Source organism: Chiloscyllium plagiosum, unplaced genomic scaffold (genome assembly GCF_037043375.1).
Source record: "Chiloscyllium plagiosum isolate Xiang-an unplaced genomic scaffold, Cpla_swu_hap1 HiC_scaffold_27, whole genome shotgun sequence".
Taxonomy (NCBI): Eukaryota; Metazoa; Chordata; class Chondrichthyes; order Orectolobiformes; family Hemiscylliidae; genus Chiloscyllium; species Chiloscyllium plagiosum.
In genome coordinates, this window is record NW_028270165.1 from 91931465 (window position 1) to 91956099 (window position 24635).

Below are 24635 nucleotides of genomic sequence, written 5' to 3' on the forward strand. Positions count from 1 at the left end.
CAGGATAAAGAGTTGCCCAGAGGGAGGGGGTTTCACTCTGAACCTCACAAGACCAGTTCTGCGCAGTGACATCAACAATGGAACGAGGGGTTGGGGTAAGGTGAATGGGTAATGGGGTGGGGCCAAGCCGAAAGCAGTCCCTGCACCATTTGCAAAAATCCCAACCCGAGGAATCCACCCGAGGCAGATGGGAAACGGAAGCCTTTCCCACAGTTGCCACACTTCCACGGTTTCTCCACGGAGCGGGATTCCACGGGTTTCTCCATGGCTGAAGCTTCAGATGTACACAAACGTGTGTGGAGCCCCTTCCCAGGCCATATAACTGTTTCAGACTCCACACTCAGTGCGCTGCAACAGTAGGGTCTCTCATCCAGTCCCACTGATGCTGAAAATCTACTCAAACAGGAATCAAAAAGCTTTGTTCCTTCTCACAGACTCATAGTTGAAAATTGTTGTGGTCCCGATGGATTGAGTGACTGTCGGGCATTGATGTCAAATAAGGACTGCAGACGCTGGAGAGTCAGAGTCGAAAAGTGTGGCGCTGGAAAAGCACAGCAGGTCAGGCAGCATCAGAGGAGCAGGAGAGTCAACATTTCAGGCATAAGGCCTTCATCTGTTGATTTTGAAACTTCCGTCTTCAGATCTTCAAATACTCTGTAAAGAGAGATTACAAAGCTCATCACTGTCAGTGCAGGGTAGAAATTCTGAACAAGCAATTCTACTTTCTATGGAATATTCTTGTGTTCTGTTATTCCACAAAATTGAAAGCACCATCCCACTCTCTCTCCCCCTCTGTTCTCACTCCGCTCTAGCTCATTCTCCTGAAGGTGCTGATTCAGGATCTTACAGGGGCAGAAAAGCAAAAACGTCAAGACTGACTTCTCTCTGCATTTTGGATAATTCCACCTGAAAGTTAATATCTTTCACAACACTGGGATACCGCTGAGAGTGAGCAGGTCTGATTTTGGGAAGCAAAGAAAAGTGTGTCAATTCAGGGTGAATCGGGAATGCAGCTTCTTGAGGAAGAACCAGACACGAAATGGTTAACGTCCACAGGAAGGTGGGAGCAAAATGAGATGTCAAGCCATTAACACCGACATTAGAGAGAAAGTGGACCTATTGACGTGGCAAATGGTCGTGGAAAGCCAGAGTCATAGAGATGTACAGCACAGAAACAGACCCTTTGGTCCAACTCATCAGTACCAACCAGGTATTCTAAACTAATCCAGTCCCATTTGTCAGCACTTGGCCTATGTTCTCTAAACCCTTCCTATTCAGATACCCATCCAGATGCCTTTTAAGTGCTGTAATTGTACCAGCCATCACCATTTCCTCTGGCAGTTCATTCCTTACATACAGCACCCTCTGAATATAGGAGTTGCCCCTTAGGTTCCTCTTAAATCTCACCCTCACCCTGAACCTATGACCCATCCAGGAAAAGACCTTATCTATTTCCCCTATCCATGCCTCTCATGATTTTATAAACGGTTGTAGGGTCACCCTCAGCCTTTGAAAGCTCAACAGAAAACAGCTCCACCCTGTTCAGCTCAAACCCTGACAACGTCCTTGTCAATCTTATCTGAATCCTTTCAGGTTTCACAACATCCTTCCTCTAGCAGAGAGACCAGAACTGCACACAATACTCCAAAAGTAGCCAAACAAATGTCCTGGAGAGTGCACAACGTAATCTCCCAACTCCAATCCTCAGAGGACTGGGAAAGTTTTCAAAACTCACAAAAGACAACCGGGAAAGAATGGAGGGACAAACAGATCTTTTGCGGGTCAGCTTGGAACATCAGGGTGGGGGGAAATGGGAATGAGGGAAAGAAGCTGAATGTGCTGGAGCAAGGTGGAGGAAGAACAGAGGATGCAAAACCGGTTTGAAGCTGCAATGAGGAATATTGCATGTGCTGTACTTGTACCTGTTGCAGTTACTGGTGGGAATCGGGTGCATTTTAAACATCAAAACAGAAAAGCTATCTACTCCTCCCGCCTTCCCAACGTCGATCCCTCTGTCCCTCCTCACCCGGGTAACTAAGACACATACCTGAGTTTGTGGAGTCTCCTCCCTCCCTGCATTCACTCCAGTTGCTACAAGTGAATAGATTTCCCCTCCCCCCATCTCTGTCTCCCTCCCAGGATGAAGAGTTGCCCAGACAGAGTGAGATTCACTCAAACGGACAGGGCCACTTCCCTGCTGTGACATCAACATATCAAGAGGCGAGTCACAGTTTGCAAAACCCCTTCCCTTCAGAGAACCCTCAGTGTGGAAGCAGGCCACTGGGCCTAAAGACTCCATACTGACCCTCTGAAGGTTAACCCACCCACACCCATTCCCCTACACCTGTTGCTCTCCATTTACCCCGTCTAACCTGCACATCTCTGGGCACTAAATAATTCAGCATGGCCAATCTACCCTAACCTGCACGTGCCTGGGCACTATGGGTAATTTGGCATAGCCAATCCCCCCTCCCTAACCTGCACGTGCCTGGGCACTATGGGTAATTTGGCATAGCCAATCCCCCCGAACCTGCACATACAAATTCACCCCCATGGACGTGTGTGTGTGTTTGCACAAAAGAGAAACAAAAATCGACATCAGTATATCTCTGCCTATTTGAGAACAGGTGCCTTACTTCTGTTGTAAATATTGTTGTAAATCATAGCTGGGTGCTAATAGTTAGATGGAAGGGAGACAAAATTCCCCAAGTAGGGCACCATGAGAATCCTGGGAGAGCCCTATTTATGGTTTACTTCTGAATGAACAAACATTAAGCATAAGCACCTATTTATTTGTAATTTTGTTTCATTTTTCTTGTTTAATTCCCTATTATGACTACACTCTGTGCCTGGATGGTTGACAGGCTGGGAGATTGTGGGTTGGGGCATGATTACTGAATGTTTTATTGTTCCAGAAGGGGTAATAGGGAACAGGGAGATCAACAGAGGACGGAGAAATCAGGACCTGAAATCCGAGGTGACACCAGACTACCCTGTGATCAGTGCTTTGATTAGCAGTGCCAACCCTCTACCTTTACCGAGCTTCCCATCTGACTATCCCCTTGATATTCAGGATCCAATCCTTGCCATCCTGAAGCCATGTCTCTGTAAGGAGTCTCGGATCATAATTATTCTCTTCAATGTGTGCAGTCAACTCATTCACTTTTGTTACAATGCAGCACACATTCAGACACACTGTTTTTAGTTTCAATTTTTGTGACCTTTAAAATCCAGTTTTGATTGCTGGTACACTTACTCCCCTTGTCCCTTTCTATCACTCTCTGATGTTCATTTTCCACATCACTATACTGCTCCCTGGCCTTGATTTGGATTGGCCATACTAAATTGCCCAGAATGTCCAGGGACGTGTAGGTTAGGTGGGTTAGCCATGGGAAATGCAGGGTTATAGTTTCATAGTAATAGAAGCAGGAGTCGGCCATTTGGCCCATCCAGCCTGCTCCACCATTCATTAAAATCATGGCTGATCTATCCATCAACTCAGCTCCTCCTCCCTGCATTGTCCCAACTACCCTTCATTCCCCTACCATTGCAAATACCCATTCAACTGTGTATTGAGTTTAGAGTCATAGCGATGTACAGCATGGAAACAGACCCTTTGGTCCAACCCGTCCCATGCCGACCAGATATCCCAACCCAATCTTGTCCCACCTGCCAGCACCCAAACAATATCTCTCCAAACCCTTCCTATTCATATACCCATCCGAATGCCTCTTAAATGTTGCAATTGTACCAGTCTCCACAACTTCCTCTGGCAGGTCATTCCATACACACACCAGCCTCTGTGTGAAAAAGTTGCCCCTTTGGTCTCTTTCATATCTTTCCCTTCTCACCCTAAACCTATGCCCTCTAGTTCTGGACTCCCCCACCCCAGGGAAAAGATTTTGTCTATTTATCCTATCCATGCCCCTTATGATTTTATAAACCTCTATACGGTCACCCTTCAGCTTCTGACGCTCCAGGGAAAACAGTCCCGGCCTGTTCAGTCTCTCCCTGTAGCTCAGATCCTCCAACCCTGGCAACATCCTTGTACATCTTTTCTGAACCCTTTCAAGTTTCACAACATCTTTCTGATATGAAGGAGACCAGAATTGCACGCAATATTCCAACAGTGGCCTAACCAATGTCCTGTACAGTCACAACATGACCTCTCGACTCCTGTACTCAATACTCTGACCAATAAAAGAAAGCATACCAAACGCCATCTTCACCATCCTATCGACCTGTGACTCCACTTTCAAGGAGCTATGAATCTGCACTCCAAGGTCTCTCTTCGTGAAAATGCCTGTACTGCTTCCATGGTCAGAGAATTCCATAGATTCACTACTCTCTGGGAAAAGCAATTCCTCCTCATCTCGGTCCTAAATCTGCTTCTCCTCATCTTGAGGCCTGGTCTCCCCAGTAACAGAAATGACTCGATAGGGTAGGGCTTCATCCCCACAATGCAACAAATTCCCACCTTCCATCAAAATCCCAGATGTACTTACTTACTCACTCAGTTGCTGTCTCACCAATGCAAGATTTCATTGTAACTTCTGCTCCCATTAAGGGCAAAACATCTCTGAAAGCTGCTCTGAAACTTCAGCCTTCACAATCACACCTCTGCTTTCACCGAAGAAGATTAGAGTCATACAGCATGGGAACAGCCCATTTGGTACAACTCGTCCATGCCGACCAGATATCCAAAATTCATCTTGTCCCATTTGCTAGCATTTGGCCCACATCCCTCTGCATCTGGATGGGTACAAGAATAGGAAGGGTTTTGAGGAATATGGGCCACATGCTGGCAAATGGAATAGATTGATTCCGGATATATGGTTGGCATAGACGAGTTGGGCTGAAGGATCTGTTTGTGTGGTGTATGACTCCAACTGTCTTCGGTGAAAGCAGAAATGTGGTTGTGAAGACAGGGCTTTCAGAGCAGCTTTCAAAGATGCTTTGCCCTTCCTGGGACCGGAAGAAGTTACAATGAAATCTTTCATTTGTGAGACAGCAAGCAACTAAGTGAGTACATCCGGGATTTTGGTGGAAAGTGGGAATTCATTGCACTGAGAGGATGAAGCCCTACCCTATCCAGTCACTTCTGCTGGTGGCTGAGACTAGGCCTCAAGCTTTGGGGGAGTAGGTTTAGGACAGAGATGAGGAGGAGGAAGTGAGGGCTGCTGCTTTTCCCAGAGAGTAGTGTATCTGCAGAACTCTCTGCCCGAGGAAGCAGGCTCCAATATGCCCCGGTCCTAATTCTTCAGCTTGACGTACCCGTGACTGTAAACTTTGAAGTGCTTTGGTTAACTGCAAATATTTCCCACTTGTCCAACAATCCAGTGTCAGCTGTTTCAGTCATTGGGATGGTTTTGATTCAGCTACTAAATACATCTACTCTTATTAGACAATGTTCATAACAATGTACGCGAGGTGATACTATATAAGCAAGTTGTAGATAATTTAAAAAGGCCGACCAAGCAAGGAGGTGGTTAACAAACACAGGGCATCCCTCTTCGAGTATGCACCTTGTTTGTTTACAAATTAAACACGCTTCAGATCTTTGCCAAGCTGCTTTCCGAAAATCTGGGTGCCACCAGGTTTGTGAGTGTTAACAATAATGTACATCATCAACTGAAATAGGCAGCAGCAAAGAATGAACACAAACCAGTCCAGCAGGAGGCACCCATGTTTTGGTTTGAGTATTGAGGGAGTACCCTTTTGAGACCCCTGTGATATCAGTACCATACCCAGGCTAATGTGCATTGAAACCAGATTATGAAGTGTTAACTTTCCTGCAAACTTCTGTCTGTGTGAGTCTCTCTGTACCATTTTCCAACTTGCTTCATATCTCAGTTTGTCAGCTTTTCTTTAGCCTTGGAAGGAAGGAAGGAATAATGAGGCACTCACATTCCAGAGCAGCCCAAGTTAGGGAGTTGAGCCTCATAAATCCTGGCTGTGACACATTGCTGCTTAACCAAGTGTGCAAACTCTATATACCTCTCCTTTGTTCCATTTGCAAATCGAACACTTTTCAATACAAGTTGTTTGTGTCTCTGCATGAGTCCATAACCCAGGGAAATACAACAGAGTCTTTAATAGTTGCCCAATGTGTCCTGTATGCCAAATTCATTCAAATACGGTTTCGCCTCTCGTAACCCTGGGGTAAGCAAATTCATTATTACTAACTTTGTAAAGCACAAGTGCTCTCAGCAGTATTACGTCCAGACGCTAGGACCCTGTTGAGTTCTCTCACTGGTATCTTGTGGCTGAGTGGGGAGAATTGTATCAACATTTCTAACAGCACTTTTGTCCCTGGCCAGCTTTCCTCTTTAGTTTGGACACAACAAAAGCAGCAAGCACCCTCTATATTTCATCTCTGAAAGGATATCGGCCAGTGACCTGGCAGGACCAGGGTACCTCCTGCCTGACTCGCCAACTGTGGGGGATGGAAATAAAGCCCCATGTCAGGAAAGAATTTGTTTATCAGGAAGCAGCACAGCTGCAAGGCCAACCGTCTCCGCTGAGCCTGGGAAACACAAACTTTAGCAAGCAGGCACTAAGCTGAGATTCAAAATGGTTTCTGTTAGAAACGAAAATCGCTTCTCAATAATCGCTCTAGACAAATTCAGGAAAACAAAGTTTTATTAACAAGTCAAGTCTGCAGAGTCGGGCACCCTTAAAGAAAAGGCGCGCTGAGGCTTACAAAGTCTCCCATTATATACAGCACAAGTCCCTCCTCTCCTTGGCTCCAACAAGCCATGAGGTTCACATTCTTAAAAACATCATTATTTTTATCACAAAGTCTGCAACAAAAGGCTCCAGAGTCTCCAAAGTTTGTTGTTTTTCTCACCCTGTAGTCTTATCAGTCAAAGGCTTTAATTTGAAACAGATGTCTCAAGTCGTTCCCCCATCCTGGAGTCTTATCAGTCAAGGACTCATCTTTCCCTCCTGTGTCAATGGTTTATCAATCAAGGGCTTGTTTGTTTTACTCTGCTCACAAATTGTCAGCATTCTGCACAATTTAAACTATTCTACTTTTGAGTATATAAAATGTTCTAGAAAAGAAACAAAAGTTTTGTCTTTTATTATAGACCAGTCCGTGGTCCAGGCACATCTTAAAGTTTAAACCGAAATTACCTCTCACAGTTTCCAGGCTTTAATATGTGACCAAATGGCTGACCCAAATCTAATAATTCTCCCACATCATCGCAGGGAATTAAACAAGAAAAATGAAACAAAATGAGAAATAAATAGGTGATCGTGCTTAATGTTTGTTCATTATGAAGTAAACAGGAAATAGCAGTCTCCCAGGATTCTTATGGTGCCCTACTTGAGGAATTCTGTCCAACAAGTTTAATTGGAAGCACTAACTTTCGGAGTGCAGCTCCTTCATCAGGGGATTGTGGAATATAAGATTGTAAGACACAGAATTTATAGCAACAGTTTATAGTGTGACGTAACTGAAATTATATATTGAAAAAGACCCGGATTGTTTGTTAAGTCTCTCATCTGTTCGAATGACCATGATAGTTTCAGTTTTTTCAAATGTAAATCACAAAACCTTTTAAAATAGTTAAATCCTCAAGTGAACTTTACCAATTGGTGTCGCGTCAGCCCAGATAATGTATTGAAGGTGTGAGCTCCCCTGTGTGAGACTGTCTGTGCCACAATGGTTAAACTGACTTACAGAATCTTACATGGATTCATGCAGTTTTTGAGCAAAGTAAGACATAATTCTGCAAGTACAAATTCACCCAATAAACTTGTGCGTGTGTGTTTGTGTCTGTGTGTGGGGTGGGGGGGGGAGGAGGGGGGGAGAGATGTATATTTGCAGATATATGTGCATTTTTTTAAAGGAAAACTCTGCAGGCAGTCAATACATGTAATAGTTTGTAAATTCGACTTGAAACAGAACCAGTCTGACTCCAGATTGGGAGACAGGCAGACTCTGACATCACACCTTTAGTGCATTGTCTGAGCTGAGATAAGACCATAAGACATAGGAGCGGAAGTAAGGCCATTCAGCCCATCGAGTCCACTCCGCCATTTAATCATGGCTTGAGCTTTTGCTATAAAACCTTGTTATCTTGAGAAGGTGACAACAAGATGTTCTGGGATTTACATTGTAATGAGACCTGTAACCTATTTGAAAAGGTGGAAGATTGAACAATCCAGATTTGTTCAATATACCATTTCAGTGGCAGGACACTGGACTGTTTTGCTCTAAATTGTGTCTTAGGATCTTATCCTCCACAACCACCTGATGAAGAGGCAGCACTCCAAAAGTTACTGCTTCCAAAGAAGCCTGTTGGACTACAACCTGGAGTTGTGTGATTCTAGAATCTGGTTTCTAGTATCTGCAGTCCTTGTTTTTACCTAGTTGATTTTAACCCTACAGTGAATCCTCTTGCAAGGATGCCTGCCTTGAAGAAGTTTTCCTCCTCTCTCTACAAGAATCTCAAGGAATCCCTCTCCCACTGCAACTCCCAACACGTTTCCTCTGCCCTGAAGCTCTTTGACCATGTCCTCAAACAGACTCGCTACCACAGCCACGTTTGTTTCCTTGGTGCCTGCCTCCGTAACCAACTCATCCTACACAGACTCCGTACCACCTTTAAACCAGCAGAGTTCGGATCTGAGCCCTGCAGGCACTCTGCCTCTATTCCTCATGAAGGGCTTTTGCCCGAAAGGAAGATTTTCCTGCTCCTCGGATGCTGCCTGAATTGCTGAGTTTTTCCAGCACCACTCTAATCAAAAGTGGATTGGCCATGTTGAATTAGGGTGGATTGGCCATGCTAAATTACCCATAGTGCCCAAGGATGTGCAGGTTAGGGTGGATTGGCCGTGCTAAATTACCCATAGTGCCCAGGGATGTGCAGGTTAGGGTGGATTGGCCATGCTAAATTACCCATAGTGCCCAGGGATGTGCAGGTTAGGGTGGATTGGCTCTGCTTTATTCCTGATGAAGGGCTTTTGCCCGAAATGTCGATTTTGCTGATCCTCGGATGCTGCCTGAACTGTGCTTTTCCAGCACCACTAATCCAAAATCCGGTTTGCAGCATCTGCAGTCATTGTTTTTCCCCATGCTAAATTAGGTTTAATATGCAGGTAAGGTGCATGACTCAGGGATAAATGAAGAGCAATGGGGACAGGGGAATGGGTGTGGGTGGGTGACCCTTGGGAGGGTCGGTGGCCTGCTTCCACACTGTGGGGATTCTCTGAAGGGAGGGGTTTTTTGGAAAGTATGTTCTCCTCCCCGTCTGCCGCAGGCGCAGTGCGGCGCCCCGCTGTTAGCCATGCCCCGCCCACTAAGCCGTCACTTTTCCTCGTCCCCGCCCCTAGTTTCTTTGTGACGTCACAAGGCGGAAGTGGCCCTGTCAGTTTCAAAGTGAATCTCCCGCCCTCTGGCCGACTCTTCATCCTGGGAGGGAGGCAGAGATGGGAGGAGGTAAAATTGGTCACTTGTAGCAACTGGAGTGAATGCAGGGAGGGAGCAGCCTCCGCAAACTCAGGTATGTGTCTTAGTTACCCGGGTGAGGAGGGACTGAAGGATAGAGATTGGGAAGGGGGAGGGCTGGATATCTCCTGTTTTGATGTTTAAAATGCACCCGATTCCCACCAGTAACTGCCACAGGTACAAGTACAGCACATGCAATATTCCTCATTGCAGCTTCAAGCCGGTTTTGCATCCTCTGTCCTTCCTCCACTTTGGCTCCAGCACATTCAGCTTCTTTCCCTCATTCACATTCCTCCTTCACCTCCTCCCGATGTTCCAAGCTGATCCTCAAAAGATCGGTTTGTCTCTCCATTCTTTCCCGGTGGCCCCATTACTCTTGTCTATTTCTTGCTTTATTCAGCCTTGTGCGTGAACAACGTGTTAGCGTATATCCCCTTTCACTGCCAGCTACTTCCTTGTTTGCGAAAGCAACATTTCCTCCCATTTTTCGCCGACACTGAGCCTTCTGACCTCCCTGATTGTGTTTTTTTTTGTTTTTGCAGAAGCAGGAAACAGATGCTTATAACTGTTTGTACAAGCATGTCTAGCTTAACCTCCACCCCCTCCCCTCACAGCACCTTATCTGTTTGTCTGTAACATCTACCATTTGCAGGCACATTTCATGTATGCACATTTTAGCTAATACAAAAGCAATTTTTCATTCTTGTTAACTCCACTCTTGGCTGAAACAATTATACACTGGCGTTAGTTCATTTACCTTGCAGAAGCAATTCTGGTTGCAGAAGTAACACTGCTTTAATTATATCCCACAGGGGTGACCCCTTGTATAAATAATGTGGGGCATGTCGATGATAAATAGACAAGATCTTTGATCTGGGATTGCTCATAGGTTTAGGGTGAGATTTAAAAGAAACCTAAGGGGCAACTCCTATGCACAGAGGGTGGTGTGTGTAAAGAATGAGCTGCCAGAGAAAGTGGTGACTGCTGGTACAATTACAACCTTTTAAAAGGTATCTGGATGGGTATATGTTGGGAAACATTTAGAGGGACATGGACCAAGTGCTATCAAATGGGACGAGATTGATTTCGGATATCTGGTCAGCATGGACTGAAGGGACTGTTTCTGTGCTGTACATCTGTGATTCTGGCTTGCTACGAATGTTTGTCACATCTGTATGTTCAGTTTTTCCCTGGTGTTGGTGTTAATGCCTTGGTGTCTTATTTTGCTCCCCATATCCTGGGGACATTAACCATTTCCTATCTGGTTGTTCTGATCTGGACTGCTGTCTGGATCTTCGGATTTCTGGGATTGGTCAATAAACACACCTGGAAGTGACTTTGTCAATTATACAAGCAATAGTTTATTCTTTGATATGGCCTGGACGGTAGACTATGATCAGCCCAGAAGGATTAGATTAGATTAGATTCCCAACAATGTGGAAACAGGCCCTTTGGCCCAACCAGTCCTCTGAAGAGTAGCCCACCCAGACCTATCTCCCTCTAACCAATGCACCTAACATTTTGGGCAGTTTAGCATGGCCAATTCACCACATCTGCACATCTTTGGATTGTGGGAGGAAACCCACGCAGACATGGGGAGAATGTGCAAACTCCACCCAGCCAGCCCCCCAAGGCTGGAATCGAACCTGGGACCCTGGTGCTGTGAGGCAGCAGTGCTAACCACTGGGCCACCGATGAGTACTCCTAGAGTGCCAAAAGAATCCGCCGACTTTTAGAGTTTGGATAGAACTTATGTACATTGTTTAGAGTCAGACATTGGTTGTTACTATATGATCATGCTCAATCAGATCCCGCAAGGTCCTCATGCATTTTTGACTTAGCCTAGGGTGGCACGGTGGCTCAGTGGTTAGCACTGCAGACTCACAGCACCAGGTTCGATTCCAGCCTTGGGTGACCGTGTGTGTGGAGTTTGCACATTCTCCCCGTGTCTGCGTGGGTTTCCTCCGGGTGCTCCGGTTTCCTCCCAGCGTCCAAAGATGTGCAGGTCAGGTGGATTGGCCATGCTAAATTGCCCATGGTGTTAGGTGCATTAGTCAGACGAAAAATGGTTCTGGATGGGTTACTGTTTGGAGGGTCAGTGTGGACTGGTTGGGCCGAAGGGCCTGTTTCCAAACTGTAGGGAATCTAATCCAATCTAATCTATCATAATTTCTTGTAGACAACTTGTTCTTGGAATCATATTTGTCCTGTCTGGCGGTTAGGATTAAACCGTTACTTCTGCGTTTAATGGTTAGGTTCACATTTGCAGTTTTTTTCACTGGATTGACATCAGTCTGTGGTTTCTTGTTTGTTCTGAGTCGTGGGTATCTGCCTGACTCAGTCCCACCGAGTTAGCCAAGCAGAAGCCATTTTGTCCTACCTCCCATGTTAAAGTGGAGATTTGAGGTGGCCCAGGGAATCCTTTGAGAACTCAGACCTGTAAAGCCTCTCTCTTGGTTTGTCCTGGAGATCATACTCTTTGGAAACCTGGAATAAAAATCTCTCATCATAAAGTCCCAAAATGCAATTCAATTCAATCCATAGCAGATAAGCACTAAGTTAATTCTCTATGGGATTCAACAGCTTCAGCACTAAAATGGTCTCTCTCTCTCGTGTCCTTTTGAAATCTCAAGACAGCAAAGATTTATTTTGTGATTGCCCCGCTTGCAAGGGGTAGTAAGAATCCGTTACAATGGACAAGCTCCACCCATTAATTACAAAGCTATGGATAGTACCGAGTCTTGTTTCAGGGTCAGATTCAAAGACTATCATTCATTTCACAAGGGAACGGCTGTGAATGTTATCACTTGGGGTCTTGTTCACACAGATTCACCGATGCTGAGGTAAACGTTCTTAATTGCCTTACAGCATCCTGTTATCACTTGGTGAGCCCACGTGTCCCTATCTTTAAGTTCTCTCCTCTTTCTGAGCCTTCCTGCCTATTTATTTTCTAGTGCAGTAAATGTATTCAATAATTCAACATTACATTTGAGTCTGGATGTTTAAAGGCAAGTTTTAAGGCTATAGACTTTATCACCCAGATGCCCCCACCCTCATGCCTCCCTTTGATTGCACTGCGATCACTGAAAGAGAAGGCTAGTCAAAACGAATGCCCTTCAAGGTGGTCCAGCCATCAACATCCTGTAGAGCGGCACCACCATCTTCGCAGCTCATCTGGTCACATTTATCATCGCCATCGACACTTGTGGGTGAGCCATCGGATCGCAAAAGGAGCATCTTCTGGGGCAAATCCATATCACTAAGGGACCTCATAAGCCTAGTAATTAAATACCTAACAATACCAATACCAACAACAGACAAGGCTAAATTGATAAGCCAATTGTACCATCAGCCCGATCTGCAGTTTCCCCAACTGGTCCCTTCAGTCATTCTGTCAAGGAATACCTGGATCTCTTCTTGTATCTTAGTAATATTGCCAGTGAGATCGGGAATGCCCATAGTGCATTTATCTTGGACAATGGTGCAGACCTCACCCTCCTGCGGGAGTATATAGTCTAAGGCATACCGATTCTGCACAGAGTAAAGACACAGGTCTGATAATCCCAGTTTACTCTGTTTCAGAGCCTCTTTAGTCTTATTTCCTCGAATGGTCAGGCTGTCAAAGAGGGAATTGCGGTTCTGTTGACTTGTCACCCCTGCCAATCCTTCTAACCCCAGGGTACTCTGGATTCCCCAGCCTATCGGGTGCCCTGTATTGTCACCCAGTCCCTTGGGGTCCTTCCAGTTGGAGCAAGGTTGGCTGAAACCGACCGCTGCATCCTCCTCAGATGGAGGTTCCATCGACTTGTCCACTGGCCAGGACAAGGTACTGTTGTGGGAACAAGGGCTCTGATAGTGACCTTATCAGGGACATCTTTGTCATCAAGGACAAGGAAATTGGTAGCTTTACCTTAGCTGAAGAAATAATAGTCTGGTTTGATTTATATTACGGAGAGTTTGTCAAAATAGGTTACTGAAATGTTACAGCAGCGGGTCTGGTCAGGTCTACAGGAGTAAAGGGTCGACGTTTTGCAAGAGGAGTTGCTTGAGCGCTGTAAAAAATGGGCCAGGTGACTCGAGCACTCGCACTGTATGGGAGACAATGGTCCTCAGAATGCTGTTCCCATTGGGCTCTCCCTTAGATCTATTGTACATGGTCTTGGTGACAGTATCAGGTTCTGAAAAGAGAAAAGGCCTATAAATGCACAAGGGAAGGGTTCCGTTCCAAGTCCATGTGCCACATAAGGCCTGCTGTACCCCAGCCAGTGTTACACCAGCTGTTTGTATACACAGACCGGAGGTATTGGAAAGTGATATTTCTCTTCGCAGGGTCGGCAGTAGGAAGTCTGACAAATGGAATGGAATCGGGGACTGGGGATGGGGCAAGTAAGTCATCTCCCGATAGAGATGAGTAACATGCTACTGCCTCTGGGGTGAAGAGCGTTCTGTGGGCCTGTATCAATAAGTTGTTTGTGGATTGAGGAGTTTCCCCTATCAGGCTTCCCTTTTCTCAAGTTGGCCCGACCTGCAAAAAGGGATGGTGTTCCTGAGTTGATCATTTTTATCCTCACTAGGCTTGCATCTGCAGGTAAAATCAAAAAAACATGGTAACGACATGGTAACTCCCACTGATTTCTACTGTCCAGATGGACCATCTGGTCTTTCTGATCTAAGAGTCCATTGCAATAATCAATCTTCATCATGTTCCACACGTCAAAGGCGTCTGGTCCGGTGCACTGGACAAATTCATCTCAGCATGGGTGGTGGATAAACTCTGATCATTCCTGGTCGCATCCATACTTAGTGGCTTTCCCCATCAGGATGTTGTATGTGATCAGAAAGGTGAGGAGATAAGCGATCACCCACATGTCCCTCCTCTTAGTTCAAGTATCTGTCATAAGATTAACATGAAAATAACAGCAAGATTCAAAAACCCAACTGGACAGGGTTCACTCCTTTTGTTAGGATTCCAGGATTCTCTCCTCCTCTTCCCCCCTCTTGATTGGTGCGGTCAATCAATTTACAATGGTGCAGTTGGACCCAAGCTGAGCACCCAACCACTGTGACCGCCGTAGGGGTGGGAAGTAAAACCTGGAAGGGGCCATCCCAACGAGGATAGAGACCTTTGCCAGTCCAGTTCTTGACAAGCACCAACGAACCAGGTTCTACCCGTGACGAGGCTGAAAGGGAGGGAACATCGCTGTAGGCCGCACGCTCCTGGGAGTGAAAGGCACGCATAACACTAGTTAGAGCAAGAACATAATCATTCATTGCTTCGGTCATGTGGTGGAAGTGGACTGAGAAGGGAGCTGAATCGTTCCAAGGGGTACGGAGGGGGTGACCAGAGAGACTCTCAGCTGGAGACAGTTGTATCTTGCCCACAGATATGGATCGCATCTGGAATAAGGCCACAGGGATTAGCATAACCAGGAGAGGCCAGACTGGGCCATTAATTTGGCAAGTTTAGTCTTGAGCCTGGTTAAAACATTCAACAAGTCCGGCCGCCTGAGGATGAGAAGCACCATGCAGTTGCCGACAAATACAAAGCTGGGAACAGAGTTCTCCGTTAATATTACCTACAAAGTGTGGTCCATTGTCCGAGCTAATGCACGCAGGTATACTGAAGCAGGGAATTATTTCCTTAAACAAAATCGACACCACAGTCTCAGCAGTAGCGTTAGGAGGAAGTTAGGCTTCAATCCACTTTGAAAAGACATCAGCAATAAGCAAAACATATTGATAGCAACTCAACTGATTTCTACAACTCAATGCAGTCCAGTTGAAGTGTCTCCAAGGGACCCTCCAGCAAGGGAGTTCTCGTAGAGATACTTAAACTAAGAGGTGGGGCATCGCCTACCCACTGACCTGTTTGATCACATACAACATCCTGATCGGGAAAGCCACTGACTGAGTATCGATGCGATCTGGAACGATCTGAGATTATCCTGGTGTCATCTAGTGCACCAGACCAGACGCTTTCAACGTGGGTCACTTGAGCGATGGCATGAGCTGCCAGAGGAAGTGGTGGGTGCTGATACGATGACAAGTTAAAAGGCTCCTGGACGGGCATCTGAATATGAAGGGTTCAGATGAGTCAGGGCCAAGTGATGGCAAATGCAACTGGAGTCATAGAGATGTACAGCACAGAAACAGACCCTTCGGTCCAACTCGTCCTTGCTGACAAGATAGCCAACCCAATTTAGTCCCAGCTGCCAGCACCCGGCTCCCATTGGGGCCAAGTGATGGCAAATGTGACTAGATTAATTTAGGATATCTGGGCAGGTTGGGCCAAAGGGTCTGTTTCCGTGCTGTGTGACTCTAATTGTCTTCAGTGGAAGTAGAAGTATGGTTGTGAAGGCTGGACTTTCAGAGCATGTTTTGCCCTGACTGGGAGCAGATGAGTTTGACTGAAGTGTGTTGGTGTTAATGCCTCGATGTCTCATTTTACTCCCACCTTCTCGGGGTCATTAACCATTTTGTGTCTGGTCCTTCCTCAAGAAGCTGCATTGCAGGTTCACCCTGAATGGACACTTTTTTTTTGCTTCCCAAAATCAGACCTGCTCACTCTCAGCAGGATCCCAGCGTTGTGAAAGATATTAACTTACAGGTGGAGGTATCCAAAATTCAGAGAGATGTCAGTCTTGATGTTTTTGCTTTTTCTGCCCCTGTAAGATCCTGAATCAGCACTTGCAGGAGAATTAGTTAGAGAAGCGGAGTGAGAACAGAGGGGGAGAGAGAGTTGGATAGTGCTTTCAATTTTGTGGAATAACAAAAGAATATTCCACAGAAAGTAGAATTGTTTGTTCTGAATTTCTACCCTGCACTGATAGTGATGACTTTTGTAATCTCTTTTTGCAGAGTATTTGAAAATCTGAAGACTGAAGTTTCAAAATCAACAGATGAAGGGCTTATGCCCGAAACATTGACTCTCCTGCTAGTCGGATGCTGCCTGACCTGGTGTACTTTTTCAGCGCCACATTTTTCGACTGACTGTCCAGCGTCTGCAGTCCTCACTTTGATGTCAATGTCTGACAGTCACTCAATCCATCGGGACCACAACGGTTTTTGACTGTGATTTCTGTGAGAGGGATCAATGCTTCTTGGTTCCTGTTTGAGGACGTTTTCAGCATCAGTGGGACTGGACGAGAGACCCCACTGTTGCAGCGCACTGTGGGTGGAGCCTGAAACAGTTATACGGCCTGGAAAGAGGATTTCACGACAGGGAGGGGCTCTGCACGTGTTTGTGTGCAGCTGAAGCTGTGGCCATGGAGAAACCTGAGGAATCTCACCCCGTGGAGAAACCATGGAAGTGTGGCGACTGTGGGAAAGGCTTCCATGTCCCGTTTGCCCTGGAGACCCATCGGCGCAGTCACACCGGGGAGAGGCCATTCCCCTGCACCGACTGCGGGAAGGCCTTCAGCACATCCTCCCACCTGCTGACCCACCAGCATGTCCACACGGGGGAGAGGCCGTTCACCTGCTCTCAGTGTGGCAAGGGCTTCACCTGCTCCTCCCACCTGCAGAGCCACCAGCGGGTCCACACGGGGGAGAGGCCCTTCAGCTGCCCCGAGTGCAGGAAGGCCTTCAGCGCATCTTCCTCCCTGCGGATCCACGAGCGGATCCACACGGGCGAGAGGCCGTTCACCTGCTCTCAGTGTGGGAAGGGCTTCACCACCTCCTTCAAGCTGCAGACCCACCAGCGGGTCCACACGGGGGAGAGGCCCTTCAGCTGCCCCGAGTGCGGGAAGGGCTTCACCTACTCCTTCAATCTGCGGAAGCACCAGTGGATCCACACCGGGGAGAGGCCCTTCAGCTGCCCCGAGTGCGGGAAGGCCTTCAGCACATCTTCCTCCCTGCTGACCCACCAGCGTGTCCACACCGGGGAGAAGCCGTTCACCTGCTCTCAGTGTGGGAAGGGCTTCACCACCTCCTTCAAGCTGCAGAGCCACCAGTGGATCCACACGGGGGAGAAGCCCTTCACCTGCTCTGTGTGGGAAGGGCTTCACCACCTCCTCCAACCTCCAGACCCACCAGCGGGTCCACACAGGGGAAAGGCCCTTCACCTGCTCTCAGTGTGGGAAGGGCTTCACCACCTCCTTCAAGCTGCAGAGCCACCAGTGGATCCACACCGGGGAGAGGCCATTCACCTGCTCTCAGTGTGGGAAGGGCTTCACCACCTCCTTCAAGCTGCAGAGCCACCAGTGGATCCACACCGGGGAGACGCCATTCACCTGCTCTCAGTGTGGGAAGGGCTTCAACTGCTCCTCCAACCTGCAGACCCACCAGCGGGTCCACACGGGGGGAGAGGCCCTTCAGCTGCCCTGAGTGCGGGAAGGCCTTCAGCACATCTTCCTCCCTGCTGACCCACCAGCGTGTCCACACCGGAGAGAGGCCGTTCACCTGCTCTCAGTGTGGGAAGGGCTTCACCACCTCCTTCAAGCTGCAGAGCCACCAGTGGATCCACACGGGGGAGAGGCCCTTCACCTGCTCTCAGTGCGGGAAGGGCTTCAGCACATCTTCCTCCCTGCTGACCCACCAGCGTGTCCACACCGGGGAGAGGCCGTTCACCTGCTCTCAGTGTGGGAAGGGCTTCACCACCTCCTTCAAGCTGCAGTGCCACCAGTGGATCCACACGGGGGAGAAGCCATTCACCTGCTCTCAGTGCGGGAAGGGCTTCACCACCTCCTCCAACCTCCAGACCCACCAGCGGATCCACACGGGGGAGAGGCCCTTCAGCTGCCCCGAGTGCGGGAAGACCTTCAGCAATTCCTCCAACCTCCAGACCCATCAGCGGGTCCACACGGGGGAGAAGCCCTTCAGCTGCCCCGAGTGCGGGAAGGGCTTCAACTGCCCCTCCAACCTCCAGACCCACCAGCGGATCCACACGGGGGAGAGGCCCTTCAGCTGCCCCAAGTGCGGGAAGGCCTTTACCCAGGTCTCCCACCTGCAGAAGCACCAACAAGTTCACGTGCCATCGCAGGGGGATTGAAGGAATGACGGCCGAGTGCCATTATCGACTGGACTATCAACCCGGTTCCGGGGACTCCCGGGTTCGAATCCCACCACGACAGATGGCAGAATTGGTATTCGGTCAGAAATGTGGAGTTCAGAATCTAACGATGAGACCGTTTCAGGGAGGGGATGGTGCGGGGGAGAAAGCCCCCATCTGATTCCCTCTCTCCCTTGTTAGGGAAGGGAACCGCCGTTGTGGGAAAGGATTCACTCAGTCGTTCCAGCTGCATCCTTTACCCGGTCTGGCCTACACGTGACTCCAGACCCACAGTAGTCTGGTTGACTCTACACTGCCCCTTCCTGGCAAATGAGCGGGGAGAAACTTACTTGGAGACAGGGTATGGGTTGAAATTGCTGAGTGAGGCAATACTTCCTCCGGGTTACGGCTGTACCAAGGATCCAATTACAAAGGGACAACTTGGTGCTGGCCAATAGTAAAGACAGCGTGGTGAGGAGGGAAAGTGTGGTGGTAGGGGGAGGAGGGGAGGTGTGGTGTGTGTACTTTGACCTTGAGCTGTTCAAAAAGCAGATACTTTTTCCCTGCCTTTTTTTGCTGGGGGGATCTGAAGCTGAAACAAAGTTGGGTTGCAATAAAGGTTACCTGAACTTACCACCGGGCTCAGACTCTCATTGAAAGCTTTGAGCTCCAAGAGGTTTTTGTTTTAAAGCTGCTCATTTCTTTCAGCCTCCTGCACTAAATTTAGAACATAGAATAAACAACATAGAACAATACAGCGCAGAACAGGCCCTTCGGCCCTCGGTGTTGCGCTGATCTGTGAAGTATTCTCGGCTCATTCCCTGACATTATCCCAAAATCATCCATGCACTTATCTAAGGATTGTTTAAATCTCCCTAATGTGGCTGAGTTGACGACCTTCGCAGGTAGGGCATTCCACGCCCTTCCCACTCTCTGCATAAAGAACTTGCCTCTGACATCTGTCTTAAATCTATCACCCCTCAATTTGTACAGGTTGCAGAGGGACTTGGATAAACTGCAGAATTGGGCTGAGAGGTGGCAAATGGAGTTCAATGCAGCTAAATGTGAGGTGATTCACTTTGGGAAGCTGATGTCACCATCCTCGGAAAAAGTCTTTCACTGTCTCCCCTATCTAATCCTCTGATCATCTTATATATCGCTATCAAATCCCCCCTAAGCTGCCTTCTTTCCAATGAGAACAGACCCAAGTCTATCAGCCTTTCCTCATAAGACCCTCCCTCCAGACCAGGCAACAACCTGGTAAATCCCCTCTGCACCTTTTCCAATGCTTCCCACATCCTTCCTGAAATATGGGGACCAGAACTATACACAATATTCCAAGTGTGGCTGCTCCAGCGTTTTGTATAGTTGCAGCATGATATTGCGGTTCCGGAACTCAATCCCTCTACCCAATGAAACCTAACACACTGTATGCCTTCTTAACAGCACTATCCACCTGAGTGGCAACTTTCAGGGATCTATGCACATGGCCTTCCTGTTATTCTTCCCAAAGTGAATCACCTCACATTTAGCTGCATTGAACTCCATTTGCCACCTCTCAGTCCAATTCTGCTAATCCATCCACCTATGCCTGCATCTAAGTAATTTATAAAAACGTCTCCAAGGGACCCACCAGCAAGGAAGTTCTCGTAGAGATACTTGAACTAAGAGGTGGGGGATCGCCTACCCATGGACTTGTTTGATCACGTACAACATCCTGATCGGGAAAGCCACTGACTGAGTATCGATGCGACCTGGAATGATCTGAGATTATCCTGGTGTCATATGGTGCACAAGATCAGACGCTTTCAACATGGAGTCGCTTGAGCGATGGCTCAAGCTGCCAGAGGAAGTGGTGGGTGCTGATACGATGACAAGTTAAAAGGCTCCTGGAAGGGCATCTGAATATGAAGGGTTCAGATGGGTCAGGGCCAAGTGATGGCAAATGCAACTAGAGTCATAGAGATGTACAGCACAGAAACAGACCCTTCGGTCCAACTCGTCCTTGCTGACAAGATAGCCAACCCAATTTAGTCCCAGCTGCCAGCACCCAGCCCCCATAGGGGCCAAGTGATGGCAAACGTGACTAGATTAATTTAGGATATCTGGGTAGGTTGGGCCAAAAGGTCTGTTTCTGTGCTGTGAGACTCTAATTGTCTTCAGTGGAATCAGAAGTGTGGTTGTGAAGGCTGGACTTTCAGAGCATGTTTTGCCCTGACTGGGAGCAGAAGAGTTTGACTGAAGTGTGTCGGTGTTAATGCCTTGATGTCTCATTTTACTCCCACCTTCCCGGGTCGATAATCATTTTGTCTGGTTCTTCCTCAAGAAACTGCATTGCAGGTTCACCCTGAATTGACACCGTTTTTTTTGCTTCCCAAAATCAGACCTGCTCACTCTCGGCAGGATCCCAGTGTTGTGAAAGATATTAACTTACAGGTGGAGGTATCCAAAATTCAGAGAGATGTCAGTCTTGACGTTTTTGCTTTTCTGCCCCTGTAAGATCCTGAATCAGCACCTTCAGGAGAATGAGATAGAGCAGAGTGAGAACAGAGGGGGAAGAGGGTGTGGAAGTGCTTTCAATTTTGTGGAACAACGAAAGAAAAGAATATTCCACAGAAAGTAGAATTGCTTGTTCTGAATTTCTACCCTGCACTGATAGTAATGACTTTTGTAACCTGTTTTTAAGTGTATTGGAAGATCTGAAGACTGAAGCTTCAAAATCAACAGATGAAGGGCTTAAGCCCAAAACATTGACTCTCCTGCTCCTCTGATGCTGCCTGATCTGTTGTGCTTTTCCAGCGGCACACTTTTCGACACTGACTCTCCAGCGTCTGCAGTCCTCACTTTGACATCAATGTCTGACAGTCACTCAATCCATCGGGACCGCAACAATTTTCAACTATGATTCTGTGAGAAGGAGCAAAGTTTTGGTTCCTGTTTGAGTACGTTTTCAGCATCCGTGGGACTGGATGAGAGACCCTACTTTTGAAGTGCAGTGAGTGTTGAGCCTGGGAAGAGGAATTCACGGTGGGGAGGGGCTCCACACGCATTTGTGTGCAACTGAAGCTTCGGCCATGGAGAAACCTGAGGAATCCAGCCCTGTGGAGAAACGATGGAAGTATGGCGACTGCAGGAAAAGCTTCTGTGTCCCATCTGTCCTGGAGACTCATCGGCGCAGCCACACCAGGGAGAGCCCGTTCCCCTGTCCCGTCTGCGGGAAGGGCTTCAGCACTTCCTCCACCCTGCTAACCCACCAGCGGATCCACACTGGGGAGACGCCCTGCAGCTGCCCAGTGTGCAGGAAGGCCTTCAGCGATTCCTCCACCCTGCTGAGGCACCAGCGGGTCCACATGGGGGAGAGGCCCTTCAGTTGCCCCGGGTGCGGGAAGAGATTTACCCAGGCCTCCAGCCTGCTGACCCTCCAGTGGATCCACACAGGAGAGAGGCTCTTCAGCTGCCCCCTGTGCGGGAAGGGCAATTACAAAGGTGGAAATGTGTTGCTGGAAAAGCACAGCAGGTGAGGCAGCATCTCGGAAGGGCTAATGCCCGAAACGTCGATTCTCCTGTTCCCTCGATGCTGCCTGACCTGCTGCGCTTTTCCAGCAACACATTTCCATCTCTGATCTCCAGCATCTGCAGACCTCACTTTCTCCCCAATTACAAAGGGACAACTTGGTGGTGACCAATAGTAAAGAAGTGAGGTGGGTTGGGGATGGTGTAGGGTGTGCGCTTTGACCTTGAACGGTTTAAAAAGCAGCTACTTTTTCTCTGCCTTTTTGCTGAGGGGGTTTGAAACTGTAACAAAGTTGGATCTCAATAAAAGTTACCTGAATTTACCCCCCGCTCAGACTCTCATTGAAAGCTTTGAGCGCCAAGGTTTTTGTTTTAAAGCTGCTCATTTCTTTCAGCTTTCTGCACTAAACTTCCAATGTCGAGTATCAGATGGATCAGAATGAGCAGCCAGTTTCGTTAGAAAGTGAATTTTTCAGGAGTGCATAGTGTGTCATTTCATCGGCGTTGTAAAGTTTACTGGCAGCATTGGGAGGTGTGGGTTGTGCTCACTAGACATTATGTGGAGGAGCGGGTGGTGGACTCGCCTGGACGAAGTTAAAAATCACACAACACCAGGTTATAGTCCAACAGGTTTATTTGGAAGTGAGAGCTTTTGGAGCACTGCTGCTTCATCGGGTAGCTGTGGAGCAGGATCATAAGACACAGATTTTATAGCAAAAGGTCACAGTGTCATGCAACTGAAAGGATATATTGAACAAACCAAGATTGTTGTTAAGTCTTTCACGTTTTAGAATGTGTTGCAGGTTTCAGTTCATTAATATATAAATCCCATAACATCTTTTGATTCACATTCTCAAGATGACTTCAGTTTTTTTTGAAAAAAGTCACAACTCAGCCCAGACAGCCCAGATAAAGGTGTGAGGTTCGAGTCTGTCAATGTCCCAATTTTGAATCAGACTGGTTCTATTTCCAAAGGATGAATTTATAAAATATTACATGGATTGACTGCCTGCAGACTGTGTACTTGTTGAGCAAAATTGAATGTATCTGCAAATATAATTCTGCCAATACAAATTTGCTCAAAAAGTGATCTGTGAGTTTATGCATGAGTGCACATAAGAGTGTGTTGGGGGTGTATGTGTGCGTGTCTGAGAGAGCACGTGTGTATGAGTGAGGTATGAATAAAAGCAAGGGCTTGTGTTTTGCTAAAGCAAGGACGGTCAGGACTTGTACAGTTAATGGTAGGGCCCTGTGTCATGCTGTAAGAGAGACATGGTGGGGTTCAGGTGCACAGTTCTTTCAAAGTTGCTTCGCTGCGAGACAGGGTGGTTAAGAAGGCATTTAGCACACTTGCCTTCATTGTTCATAGGAGCTGGGACATCATGTTGAGGTTGTACAGGATGTTGGTGAGGCCACTTTCAGAGTACCGAGTATGGTTCTCGTGTCCCTGTAATAGGAAGAATACTATTAGAGAGGGTTCGGTAAAGATTTACCAGGATGTTGCCAGGACTGGAGGGTTTGAGTTATAATGACAGACTGGGACTTTTTTCACTGGAGCACAGGAGGTTGGGGGGTGATATCATGGAGATTGATAAAATCACGAGGAGTGGAGGTAAGGTGAAATGCAAAGGGCTCTTCCTTAGCGTTGGGGAGCTCAAGACTAGGGGGCATATTGCTTTAAAGTGACAGGAGAGAGATTTAAAAGGAACCTGAGGGGCAACGTTTTGACAGAGGATGGTTGACATGTGAAATGAACTTGCTGAGGATGTGGTCAATGCAGGTACGTTTACAAAGTCTAAACGACATTTGGATGGGGACATGAAGAGAAAGGTTTAGAGTGAGGCTAGTTTAGTTTGGGAACCCTGGTCGCCATGGATGAATTGGACCAAAGAATCTATTTCTATGCTGTCTTCCTCTCTGAACCAGAAGTGATCTTATTGAAACCAGTAGAATTCTGAAAGGGGCTTGATAGGATAGATGCCAATAAAATGCTCCTTTGTGGTGGGAGTCATAGAATCCCAACAATGCGGAAACAGGCCATTCAGCCCTTCTATTCCACACTGGCCCTCTGAACAGCATCCCACCCCTTTATTCAGTATTTCCCATGGTCAATCCACCCTAAGTTTCACATCCCTGGTCACTATGGGTACTTTAGCACAGCCGATCCACCCGAACCTCTACACCCTAATCTGTAAATTACCTTCTCAAAAATGTAATTTAAATGTAGAAAAATGTGAGTCTGACTCAACATTCAGGCACAGACAGAATTCACACTTATTGTTAGAAAAGCTCTGCATTTGAATGACATTCTTGAGAAGGTAACAAAAAACAAGTTCTGGGATTAACAAACCAAAGAGCAGAAACCTATTCTAAAAGATGAAGGATTTCATCTAAAATTGTTTGATGTGTCACATTTCCATGACGCTAGACTCCTTTGGATATAAATTGTGATCATGATCTCATTCTCCACAACTACCTGATGAAGGAGCGGCGCTCCGAAAGCCAGTGCTTCCAAACAAACCTGTTGGATTATAACCTGGTGTTGTGTGATTTTTAACTTTGTCCGTGGGAAACACATGAATTGTGGGACTGCTAACAGTTCTTATTTTGTGATCTATTCCAAGTGAAATTTCTCCTCTGCACAGGCACAGTTTGTTTTTGTGCTTTGTGCGAGAT

At 47.3% G+C, this 24635-nt stretch overlaps 2 protein-coding genes across 4 annotated transcripts in view; one reads left to right on the top strand and one right to left on the bottom strand.

Annotated features, from left to right (window-relative positions):
• LOC148145014 (uncharacterized) overlaps window positions 1–20453 on the top strand; it is a 119059-nt gene extending 98606 nt beyond the window's left edge. The window contains 1 exon segment of the mRNA XM_087975455.1: window positions 16764–20453. Coding sequence (XP_087831581.1) covers window positions 16764–18446 — 1683 coding nt within the window. The 3' untranslated portion in view covers window positions 18447–20453.
• Window positions 20454–22575: 2122 nt separating this feature from the next.
• Window positions 22576–24635, bottom strand: part of LOC148145018 (uncharacterized) — a 268501-nt gene continuing 266441 nt past the window's right edge. For all 3 annotated transcript variants that reach the window (XR_015751699.1, XR_015751700.1, XR_015751701.1), the window contains one exon: window positions 22576–23406. The gene's annotated coding sequence lies outside the window, so the exon portion shown is untranslated. The remainder of the gene's footprint in view (window positions 23407–24635) is intronic.